We start from the raw sequence: 12,751 nt of genomic DNA, 5'->3' as shown, positions 1-12,751 counted from the left end.
CCAGTGAGAGTCTCTGTGTGTGTGTGTGTGTGTGTGTGTGTGTGGGACACCGTAGCCCAGTCAGAGACAGTGTGTGGGACTGTACCCCAGTGAGAGTCAGTGTGTGTGTGGGACCCTGTACCCCAGTGAGAGTCAGTGTGTGTGTGGGACTGTACCCCAGTGAGAGTCAGTGTGTGGTGGGACCCCGTACCCCAGTGAGAGGGTGATATGTCCTTGTTTGTGATATACATAAATGATCTGGAGGAAGGTATAGATGGTCTGATTAGCAAGTTTGCAGACGACACTAAGATTGGTGGAGTAACAGATAGTGAAGGGGACTGTCGGAGAATGCAGCAGAATATAGATAGATTGGAGAGTTGGGCGGAGAAATGGCAGATGGAGTTCAATCCAGGCAAATGTGAGGTGATGCATTTTGGAAGATCCAATTCAAGAGCGAACTATATGGTAAATGGAAAAGCCCTGGGGAAAATTGATGCACAGAGAAATCTGGGTGTACAGGTCCATTGTACCCTGAAGGTGGCAACGCAGGTCAATAGAGTGGTCAAGAAGGCATACGGCATGCTTTCATTCATTGGACGGGGTATTGAGTACAAGAGTTGGCAGGTCATGTTACAGTTGTATAGGACTTTGGTTCGACCACATTTGGAATACTGTGTACCGTTCTGGTCACCACATTACCAAAAGGATGTGGATACTTTGGAGAGGGTGCAGAGGAAGTTCACCAGGATGTTGCCTGGTATGGAGGACGCTAGCTATGAAGAGAGGTTGAGTAGATTAGGATTATTTACATTAGAAAGATGGAGATTGATGGGGGACCTGATGGAGGTCTACAAAATCATGAGAGGTATAGACAGGGTGGATAGCAAGAAGCTTTTTCCCCAGAGTGGGGAACTCAATTACTAGGGGTCACGATTTCAAGGTGAGAGCGGAAAAGTTTAAGGGAGATATGCGTGGAAAGTTCTTTACGGAGAGGGTGGTGGGTGCCTGGAACGTGTTGCCAGCGGAGGTGGTAGAGGCGGGCACGATAGCGTCATTTAAGATGTATCTAGACAGAATGGGCAGGGAGCAGAGGGATACAGATCCTTGGAAAATAGGTGAGAGGTTTAGATAGAGGATCTGGATCGGCGCAGGCTTGGAGGGCCGAAGGGCCTGTTCCTGTGCTGTAATTTTCTTTGTTCTTTGTTCTTTGAGAGGCAGTGTGTGTGTGGGACCCCGTACTCCAATGAGAGTCAGTATGTGTGTGGGACTGTACCCCAGTGAGAGTCAGTGTGTGTGTGGGACTGTACCCCAGTGAGAGTCAGTCTGTACATAGGACACTGTACCCCAGCGAGAGTCAGTGTGTGTGTGTGGGACCCTGTACCCCAGCGAGAGTCAGTGTGTGTGTGGGACCCTGTACCCCAGCGAGAGTCAGTGTGTGTGTGGGACCCTGTACCCCAGTGAGAGTCAGTGTGTGTGTGGGACCCTGTACCCCAGTGAGAGTTTAGGTGTTTGGGACCCTTCAGAACCTGTAAGAGGGGTGGATACTGAGCTTCTGTTTGTACAGTGAGGTCTAAATGGGTCACTTGTGATTGATGACAACCTGAAAAGGTGTGTGGTGTAAACTGTAATTGCATAGCACTTGAGTTGTCTGATGTTTAAGAGCGTGTATGATGTGTTCGTTTATTCTTGGGTAGGATGACAAAAAATGTTTCATCTGTGATTCTCGTAAACCATATGATCCACTGCGAAATCCCAACAGCCACAGAGTGGAAAATGTGATTACAACCTTCGCACAGTATCGTAAGAAGGCCTGGTGGCAATCAGAAAACGGTGAGTCTGTGAAATATAGGAAGAAAGTGATAGTGGGGGTAGAATCTGATGTAAGAACTTGTCTTGCCTCCCTCTGACTCAGGCAGGGAACTGACACTTGATTCACTTCAAAGTAGTCTTGGCTCTGAATCGAAAGATTTTGGGTTTGGGTTCAACTCATTAACGGTCAGGGAATACAAGTGCCAGAATGTGTGACCCAAGTATCGCTGATGAAAGTCACATTTTGTTGAAGCTTTTCATCTTGCCCTCTTCAGACAATTCACAAGTTTACTTATTCCAGGGGAAAACCCACATTTATATTGCATGAAGGAGAATGTTGATTGGTTGGAAATTAGACTTTGATTGGTAGAGGCATTGCTACAAAGATTGCACCCAATTTTGCTAATTGATAGTTAACTGCCAGATTTATTTAAATTTTAAATCAGGCAAGTTGACTCTGTTCAGGGCACCGCCTGAAAGATGAACCAGAGAATGCCTGTTACCTATTCTGTTGAATTGAAACAGGTGCAGCATGTATACATATTCTTTCTGTCAGCAAAGGACAGAGCCCTGAGTATTTGTGCCCATAGCTTTGCAAGTATCTCACAGTGTGAGCCTGAAGCTGTCAGTGTAATTCTTCACACACTCTGAATTATCCAGCAAATACTGCCAAACTGAAGAAAAAGCTTTTTCTGAAGAAGGCTCCAGACCCGAAACGTCAGCTTTCCTGCTCCTCTGATGCTGCTTGGCCTGTGGTGTTCATCCAGCTCTACATCTTGTTATCTCAGATTCTCCAGCATCAGCAGTTCCAACTATCTCTGATCACATTTAAATGCCTGATTTACCCAGATTCACATTAGATTACCTGAGTAAGCAATCTCAAATATTTGACCAGCGGGAGAAGCCAGGTGCACCATGCTCTTGCTACGCGGTAACAACACAGTGGTGTTCACCGCAAACAGGATATTATGAAGCTAAAACTGTGTTCTGCCTATCACAAAGATGGGTAATGTGGTATATGAATTTCAGTGCCAGTGTGACACCAGGTATATGGGGCATATGAACAAAAGACCGCTGGATCATATCAAACAGTGCATGTCTTTGTCTGATTGCAATAAGCAAGATCCTGACCACACCCGAGACCTCACATTTGCAAAACGTGCAACACAGTCGCAAGTTAAACTTAAATATGATATTGCAGCCACAGGGCTTCCACACATGTTGACTCTCACAGTGGTACAGTTCCACACACACTGATTTTCAGAGGGGTACGGGCTCCCACACACACACTGACTGTCACTGGGATACAGTCCCACACACACACACTGACTCTCACTGGGTTACGGGCTCCCACACACACACTGACTGTCACTGGGGTACAGTCCCAAACACACACTGACTCTCACTGGTGTACGGGGTCCCACACACACACACTGACTCTCACTGGGGTACGGGGTCCCACACACACACTGACTCTCACTGGGGTATGGGGTCCCACACACACACACTGACTCTCACTGGATTATGAATAAGAGAAAATCATTAGCAGAAAGTCTCTTTTCACTTCTCAAATTTATGGGCGTCACAGATGTTGGTGTGGTGGGCCCAGTTTGAAGCAGTGGAACAGTAAGTTCAGTGTTTGAGAGCGTTGCTTCTCTCAGAACAAGCAGCATTTGGCTGCTGTACTTTTCCTGTTTCTCTCTCTGGAATGTGTGAATTGGCCAGAAAATGTCCGGGCCAGAATTATCAGCCTACTGCCACATTTCACAAGGAAAATATATCTGTTGGATTTGTCGGCTTCTGGGTCATAGAGATCAAGTCAGCTGGTCACAGAATTGAACAGAAACTCTGTAACCTGTCCTTTTCTCCCTGCTGTTTCAGTGCTAACTCTCTGGGAAGTTCACAGAATTCCTACACTGTGGAAGCAGGCCATTCAACCCATTGAGTACACACTGACCCTCCAAAGAGCATCCCACCCCAATCCATCCTCTACCCTGGACACTATTTGGCAATTTTGCATAGCCAATCCTCCTAACTTAAACATTTTTGGACTGTGGCAGGAAACCTGCACAGACATGGGGAGAATGTGCAAACTTCACACAGACAGTTGCCCAAGGATGGAATTGAACCCTGGTCCCTGGCACTGTGAGGCAACAGTGCTAACCACTGAGCCACTGCTGTTGTTTTCCATCTTCCCTGTGAGATTGGGAGGGGGTGGAGGAGACTATTTAAAGCAGGTATAAAGTGGAGATGTCCTCTCTGTATCTCGCTGTGCCCCAGGGGTTCAGTGAGATGCAGTCTTATCAGCAGGTCGTTATTCCTGTCTGACAAGCAAGATCTGAACCCTTGCTTTGTAATACCCACCCACAACTCTCACTCAAACACACACACACACACACACACACACACTCCCGTAACCACACTGACCTGCTGACAATCCTGTACACTCCTGGACCATGTATGTGCTCACACCCACACCTCCTTAGACTGAAACACTCTCCTTGACACTGAAACTTTGCTGGGTTATTGTGCTAAATGGGTGATCATTTTCCCACATCCTGCTGTTATTTCCATGATTTCAGTGCAAGTTGATGCGAGCATCAGGCACCATCTCAACCAATCAGCATATGTTGCAGAGTATTTGAAGAATTTCTGTAGCAGTTGTCATGACCTGAGGACATTTCAAAGCTTTTACACTCACAGATGTACTTCCAATATGTCGACTCTAGCTGCTGCATTTCCTGTATTACAGGAAGATGTGCACAGCAGGATCCCATAAACACCATTGTGACTCTGTATAGAGAATCTGGTGACTGAAAAGCAGTTAACAGGATCTCACCTCAATGTCTCACCTGAAAGGGGGCATTTGTGACAGTGTAGCACTCCCTCAGTATGGCACTGGAACTGTTGCCCTGGATGATGAGCTTTGGAGTGGGGCTTAAGCCTGCAGCCTTCAGGATGAGAGTGTGAGTGTGAGAGGGAGAGAGCGCTTCTTGCAGAGCTGCTGTTGCTGGACTGACACCCGTGCTTGAGCTGGGTGTGGCCTGTACGTTAAAGTTTGTCCAGCACACCTCTGCCAAATCAAGTGGCAATCACAGGAGCTCAATGCTCCTGACTTTTCCATTCACCCCTCTGTGAAATGCGTTTACAGAAAGGAATTCCAGATTGTTCTATAATGTAAGCCATCAGTGGAAAATTCTGAGCACTCTGTTAAGCAGTTAAACAGGCTGCACTGTCCATGTTCTGTTGCAGCTGTAACTACAGGTCAGAGATCGAGGGGAAGGAGGTTCAGTTTGTGGACTGTTCAGGATCAGGTGGCAGCACTGGGCTTCAATTATTGTCTTGTTTCAGTTGAATTCCTTTATGCAACAACTCTCAATATGGCTTGTATTATGATCTGGCAGGGAGTGCCAAGATGTAAAGGGGCCTCCCAGGGCATGTTTCAGTCAATTCACCCTTGTGTTATCTGCTTTTGCTTCCTTCGGCATGCAGGTCCTTTAGCTAAAAGAATTGATTGTCAATGTTTTAACAGTCGGCTCTCCTCCCCCTTCTTTATACATATGCACCCCCTCCTCCGCTTCCCCTCCCTTTAATTCCCTCCCCTCCCCTCCACACTTTCTCTCTGTCCCCTCCCCCTCCTCTGCACACCCTCCTTTCCTCTCTATCCCTCCCCTCCCCCTTACTTACTCATCCAGGACTGCAACTTCACTCTGGTCCAGAAGGAGTGTGTCACAGGACAGCTGCTAGTACCCGCTGGGAAGGGGATGGAGTCCTGGAGAGGACAAAGGAAAGATGGACAGCAGAAGAGGGAAGGGGAGTAGAAAGGAGTGAGAGAAGGTGAGAGGGAGGGAGAGTGAGGGGGGGAAAAGGAAAGAGGGGGAGAGTGAGGCTTTACCACTTCAGCTCAGGGCCTAGATGTTGAACCAAGCTTGTGTGATTCCTCACCAAGTGGATCAGAGGTACCAGTACACGGCCATTCAGCCCATTTGGGCTGTGTTGATGTTTACCGTTCACAAGCAAACTGATCCAGTTTGGTCTCCCATGCCTAAGAAAGGGGATACTTGTCATCGACATTGTAGAGCAGAGCTTCACCAGGCTGATACTGGGGATGGCAGGACTATTGTAAAAGGAGAAATTGATTTGATTGGGCTGAGATTCACGAGCATTTAGAAAAATGAGAGGGGATTTGACTAAAACATATAAAATTCTAACAGACTAAATGAAGAGAGGGCCCTACCATTAACTGTATAAGTCCGGCCCTGATTTGCTTTTCCAAAATGCAACACCTGACATTTATCTAAATTAAACTCCAACTGCTAATCCTCGCTGTTCAGTACACCATCTATTTTGGTGTCATCTGCAAACTTACTAACCATACCTCCTATATTCACATCCACATTGTTTATATAAATGACAAAAAGCAGTGGACTCAGCACTGATCCTTGTGACCACTGGTCACAGGCCTCCAGTCCAAAAAAAAACCCTCTACCACTACCCTCTGTTTCCTGTCTTCAAACCAATTTTGTATCCAATTGGCTAGCTCCCTCTGGATCCCATGTGATCTAACTTTACTAACCAGTCTACACATGGAACTTTGTTGAATGCTTTGTCCATCCTGACAACATCTACCGTTCTGACTTCAATCTTCTTTGTCACTTCTTCAAAACAACTCAACCAATTTAATGAGACATGATTTTCCACACACAAAGCCATATGAATACACACTTCCGTGCTCAAGACGTGCCAACTGGTGAATCCACATCGCACATAGTGACTATTTGCTAAGTAGGTGTGTCATTAGCAAGTGTAATAGCACCATGAAGGCCAGGATGCTTAGGTTCACATTAGAGGCAGCATTCTCTTCTTCCATCACCGATCTGAGCAAATGGTAAGGGCGCCTCTGCCTGGGTTTAGCCTCAAGATCTGATTTCCTCTGCTGATACCTGAGTCTCCAAAGATACTGGAGCAGCTTCAATCTCTCTGACAGATATTGCCCATCTCAACTCTTTCAAATATCTTCACTATGACTTGATGCTTACACTGTGGAATCCTGCCAACCAAGCCAGACTTCACCTTGTGTCCAATCAAATCCTCAATGAGGACACTGTTTTTGCCTCAATTAGCGACTCCGGTTATAATCCCATAGCTTCACAACACCCTGTATCAGAGACTCCTTCTGGCTCTGTCCCAAATTTCAGACATCAAATCCTGTGTCTATGGCCCTCAGTCCTGACTCTTTGACTAATAAAAATAATCTGCTTTCCCTACATTATAGAATTGTGTTTTCACTGCCTAGCTACTTCAATGCATTGAGAGTGAACTTTAAGTTTAGTGAGGGTGGAGGACCGGCTACCCATTATATACCCAACCTGTTGTTCCTTAACTAACTTTACTGAATTCCCATTGATCAACATCCTGGGGGTTACCACTGACCAGATTTTGACCTGGACCACACACAAAAAAAGCCGTGGTTACAAGAGCAGTTCAGAGGCTGGAAATTCTGTGGCGAGTAACTCACTTCCTGACTCTTCGGTGTCTGTCCACCATCTACAAGGCACAAGTCAGGAGTGTGATGAAATACTCCCCACTTGCCTGGATGGGTGCAGCCCCAACAACACTCAAGGAGCTTGACACCATCCAGGACAAAGCAGCCCGCACTTGACTGGCAATTCCATAATCCTCCCTTCATCACCAACGCTGAGTGAGAGCTGTGTGGACTGATAGCTACAAGTTACATAGCAGGAAATCGCAATGTCCATGGGAGCTCAGTGCCTGATGGAACTAAGCCTATCTTAATTTGCCAGCTGACTATATTAGATTAGACTCCCTACAGTGTGGAAACAGGCCCTTCGGCCCAACAAGTCCACACTGACCCTGAAAGCATCCCACCCAGACCCATCCCCCTATAACCCCCCTAAGCTACACATCCCTGAACACTATTAGCATGGCCAATCCACCGAGCCTGCACATCTTTGGACTGTGGGAGGAAACCAGAGCACCTGGAAGAAACCCACGCAGACACAGGGAGAATGTGCAAACTCCACACAGTTGCCAAAGGGTGGAATCGAACCCAGGTTTCTGGTGCTGTGAGGCAGCAGTGCTAACCACCGAGCCACCATGCTGCCCCCAAACAAGCATGCCTAGCATAGGGCTCGAACCCACGACCCTTATATTACTGGTCACATGCTCTGTTGACTGAGCTAATTGGACCTGGTAGACGTTAGTGAACCAGATGGTTTTCACTGACAATCAACTCATGCACACGATTCGAACTTGGGTCTCTAGGATGTTATCCAGGCCAATGATAATACCACTAGATCATTGCCTCCCCCTCTTGATTCTTGGCCATATTTTCCTCTGAAGTTATTTCAACTTCAGGGAGGCAATGCCTAGTGGTATTATTGCTGGACTTTTAATCCAGAGACCAGGATAACGTTCTGGGTTCGAATCCTGCCACGGCAGATGGTGGAATTTGAATTCAATAAAAGATATCTGGAATTAAGGATCTAGTGATAACCATGAATCCGTTGCTGATTATTGGAAAAAACCCCATCTGGTTCCCTAATGTCCTTTAGGGAAGGAAACTGCCATCCTTACCTGGTCTGGCCTACATGTGACTCCAGACCCACAGCAATGTGGTTGACTGTCAACTGCCCTCTGGGCAATTAGGGATGGGCAATAAATGCTGCCTGGTCAGTGATGCCCTCATCCCGTGAATGAGTAAATTTAAAAAATATCCCTCACTGGTTTGGAAATGTGCTTGAGTTGCGTGGTTTCTCACCTCATCACTGCGTCAACCTTTGGAGATTGCCTTTTCGTGCATGAATGTGATATTTCTGAGTTACCAGCGTAGCCTCTGCGTAGCTCTCTGACACAGTAGCTTAGCAGTCTGACCCGTATTAGCTGCATTCTTGTGTCACTCAGAGCTGAACTGAAGTGTCTGCAGCTTGTTGCAGGACATGTTGCAAACAGTTGAGCTTTCCAATCTTGGCTGATTGCTTGTAACTGTTTTGATTCCAGTGTGTAACATGTGTCATGTGGCCCACTTGTCACCCATTCCTGGCCAAACCCTGTGATTCAGCGAAACTGATGGATCTGACTGTCTGTCCTACAGGTGTGTCCAATGTCCACTTACGTCTGGACCTGGAGGCAGAGTTCCACTTCACCCACCTCATCATGACTTTTAAGGTAGGTGTGCAAGGTGGGACCTTGGCAGTGGACCCATCAAGACCTCTAGTTTTATCAAACAATCAGCAGTAGTAGTTCAAGAAGACTCATCATTTCCCAAGAAGCTCCAAAGGGAATGAGCAGGAAATGCCAGTGACACCCATATTCCAAGAATTAATTTTCAAAAATTATCTTCATACCCTTCCCCTTTGTGCCTCAGTGTGGTGTTAGCCACACAAACCGATATAGCCTTGGGGTTTATCCTTGCACTATGCAAAGTTGGCTGCGGTCCGCTCATGTTGAAGAAAGGACACTGAAGTTGGTCAGAGTGTTTCTGGGTATAAAGGGGGTCAGAGGCCACAGTTCTGGTTGCCCCATAAACTAACACCCCCCACGCCCCCACCCCCACCCAACCACCATATCAACCCTTTCATGGAGAGCAGAAATATCCTGCAATGCTCACTTGAACCCAGCTTGAGGCATGGCTGCTGTAGTGATGCTGGTAGCACCAAGAACCAGAACAAAGTGGGGCAGGTGGCAATGGAGATCAGAGGGAAAGGATTAAACTGTGCAGTCATATTGTCTCTCCACAGACCTTCAGGCCTTCCGCCATGTTGATTGAGCGCTCTGCAGACTTTGGCCGCACGTGGCAGATCTATCGCTACTTCAGTTATGATTGTGCCACTGACTTCCCACATGTCTCTCAGGGACCCCTGAGAAAGGTGGACGATGTTATCTGTGAATCGCGCTACTCTGACATTGAGCCATCAACTGAAGGAGAAGTGAGTAACAAAACAATTGCTTGTTCAGGGATGTGAGTGGGTGTAATGTGCTCCTTGCAGGACCTAAACTCTGTGCAGTACTGAGGGAGTGCTGCACTTTGAGAAGCACTGTGTTATAGGCGAGGCATTAATCGAGGCTTTGTCTGTCCCCTCAGGTGTATGCAAAAGATCCCTTTCATGCAGTTTCTGGGTAAGAACACACTGCCAGTCTGATATGGTCTGAGTTTTCTAATATGTTAGCCCTTATAGCCCAAAGCGCAATGGTTGGATTCTTGTTGAGACAGATGTCTTCAAGTTTATTATGAGCACTAACTTTTACATTGCTGCCAGACATCAGATTTACATATAGTCTAGGTTCTGTGCTTACAGACTACACAAAGCAGAGATGTAGTAACTGCAAACAGACTACTATTATTGTTACTGAAGGAGAGGTGGGTACCTTTACACTGCACCATGTCATGATGCCATCCAACTGTTTCAAAGGTATACTACATGTTTGGTCTGGGATCTATGCATTAACAGAACCCCAATATCCAGTGCTGAAAGACAGCATTCAAGTTCTCCCTGATTTTGTGACCATCATTTATTCCTCAACACAGATATATCTGTTCATTATTACACTTTTATTCGTGAGAGCTTTCTGTGCACAAATTGTCTATAGCATTTCTTATGTTAAAGAGCAGTTCATTGGCTGTGAAAATCATGAAGAACTTACAAGTGTAATATGATTTTTCCCTCCTTTTCTGGAACACAAGCAGCTACTGAGCAAGAAATTGAGTGAGACCTTGTACCTCACACAGAGACAGTCAGAGAAATAGATACTGACGACAACATTTAGCAAGCTTAAACATTTTCTGGTGTGTTTTGTGCATTTTGTTAAGTACAGCATCTTCTTCATTTGATATTTCAATGGCATGTCTCTCAGTAAGTTATCCATGTTTTGCAGGTGATGAAGGAGGGGAAAATATGGGACAATAACTTTCTAATTAGCATATTTAAATGCACATGTGAGTGCTTGTTGGAAGTTAATGCTGAAGTCTATGTATGTAACAGTGAACACTGTGTTCAGACATTTTTTTTCTTTCTTCATGGGATGCAGACATTATACTACCTAGGCCAACATTTATTGCCCATCACTAATTGCCCAGGGAAGAGTTAAGTGTCAAGTACATTGCTGTGGGTCTGGAGTCACATGTAGGCCAGTCTGGGTAAAATTGAAAGATTTCCAATCCCTAAAGGGCATTAGTGAACCAGGTGGGTTTTTGCACAATCAGCAGTGGTCATTGTTAGGCTTACTTTTAGTTCCAGATTTTTATGGAATTCAAATTTTGCCATTGTGGGATTCGAACACTTGTCCCTAGAACAGAAGCCTAGGATTCTAGATTCCTGGTCCAATGACATTACCACTAGATCACTACCTCCCCTAAGGTCTACATTGCCATATTCATGGACTATGTCAAAAACTGCAATATATTGAACTGTTTGGACACTTTCTGGATTAAAAGGTGTTTTTAACCAAATAAGAAGGGAACTTAAATAAAGCAGAACTGCAGAAACAGAATCAGAAATTGCTGCAAGGTCTGGCAGCATCTGTGGAGAGAGCCTTTTTTTATTCAAAGAACTACCGATGCTGGTGATCTGAAAAAAACAAAAATAGAAAGTGCTAGAGAAACTCAGAGGTCTGGCGGCATTTGTACAGAGGAAAACAGAGTAAACATTTTGGGTCCCTGATGGGGAGAGGGCTCGATACAGAGAAAGCTGTACAAAGACAGGGCACCACAAGGAGAGGGTTTATGAGCTGGTCAGAACTTGATATGGATGAGGAGAGGAACTATTCTGGGCTGAAAAGGTTCTTGAGCCAAGCAGTTGAATTTTCGTTTCCCCTTATTCTTGCTGGTTTATGTTCTGATTAAAGTTGTTTCCTTACTTTACAGGTGATCTATAGGGTTCTGGATCCGGCAATTTCCATTGAAGATCCCTACAGTCCTCAGATCCAGAGTAAGTTCTGTGCTTATAGCTCACGGTTACTCCCAGGTGAAGCAATGTTTCAACAGACATGGCCCATAAACAGTAATGACTGATCTTCAAAACAGGCGAAATGGGAGTGTATTAATACTGAGAAAGCAGTTATCAGTGGAAGAGAACCGAAGGAACTGCGGATGCTGTAAATCAGGAACAAAAACAGAAGTTGCTGGAAAAGCTCAGCAGGTTCGGCAGCATCTGTGAAGAAAAAATCAGAGTTAACTTTTCTTAGTTCTGAGGAAGGGTCAACTGACACAACACTATAACTGTGATATTTCTTCACAGATGCTACCAGACCTGCTGAGCTTCTCCAGCAACTTCTGTTTTTGTATTAGTGTCACTTTTCCAAGAAAGCTGGCCCATCACACATGAAGAGTGTGAATTTGACCCCAAATTCTGTCCTTGGTTTGATAGCTCATCTCCGCTGGGATTAAACAGCGTTAGTTTACTAAGTGGGTAAAGGTCAGCCATGGCTCCTGTCCTTGGCTGAGATCTGAGTCAAGGAGATATTGACAAATGACCAAGGCTTGCTCAACAGCGTAGACTTTAAGGAGCAAATTAAATTAGATAGAGAGATACAAACATGAAAGTGAGAATTCCAGAGCTTAAGACATCGACAGCTGATGACATAGCTGCCATTGGTGGAATGACAGTTCCAGGGCTACACAAGAAGCTGGAACTAAAGGAGGAGGTGACAGAGATAGGGAGGGGTGTAGGGACTGAGGGAGGTTACAGAGATAGGGAGGGGTGTAGGGGCTGAGGGAGGTTACAGAGGTAGGGAGGGATGTAGCGGCTGGAGGAGGTTACAGAAATAGGGAGGGGTGTAGGGGTTGGAGGAGGTTACAGAGATAGGGAGGGGTGTAGGGACTGAGGGAGGTTACAGAGAGAGGGAGGGATGTAGGGGCTGAGGGAGGTTATAGAGATAGGGAGGGGTGTAGGGGCTGAGGGAGGTTATAGAGATAGGGAGGGGTGTAGGGGCTGAGGGAGGTTAT

At 45.9% G+C, this 12,751-nt stretch overlaps 1 protein-coding gene across 1 annotated transcript in view; it reads left to right on the top strand.

The window, feature by feature from the left end:
• The window catches only part of lamb2 (laminin, beta 2 (laminin S)), a 141,876-nt gene that overhangs the window by 22,582 nt on the left and 106,543 nt on the right, over positions 1–12,751 (top strand). The window contains exons 3-6 of the mRNA XM_048606656.1: positions 1,674–1,809; positions 8,903–8,976; positions 9,549–9,737; positions 11,672–11,735. Coding sequence (XP_048462613.1) covers positions 1,674–1,809; positions 8,903–8,976; positions 9,549–9,737; positions 11,672–11,735 — 463 coding nt within the window. The remainder of the gene's footprint in view (positions 1–1,673; positions 1,810–8,902; positions 8,977–9,548; positions 9,738–11,671; positions 11,736–12,751) is intronic.

This window comes from Rhincodon typus, chromosome 16 (genome assembly GCF_021869965.1).
Source record: "Rhincodon typus isolate 14 chromosome 16, sRhiTyp1.1, whole genome shotgun sequence".
Lineage (NCBI taxonomy): Eukaryota > Metazoa > Chordata > Chondrichthyes > Orectolobiformes > Rhincodontidae > Rhincodon > Rhincodon typus.
This window is presented reverse-complemented; position numbering and strand designations above follow the sequence as displayed.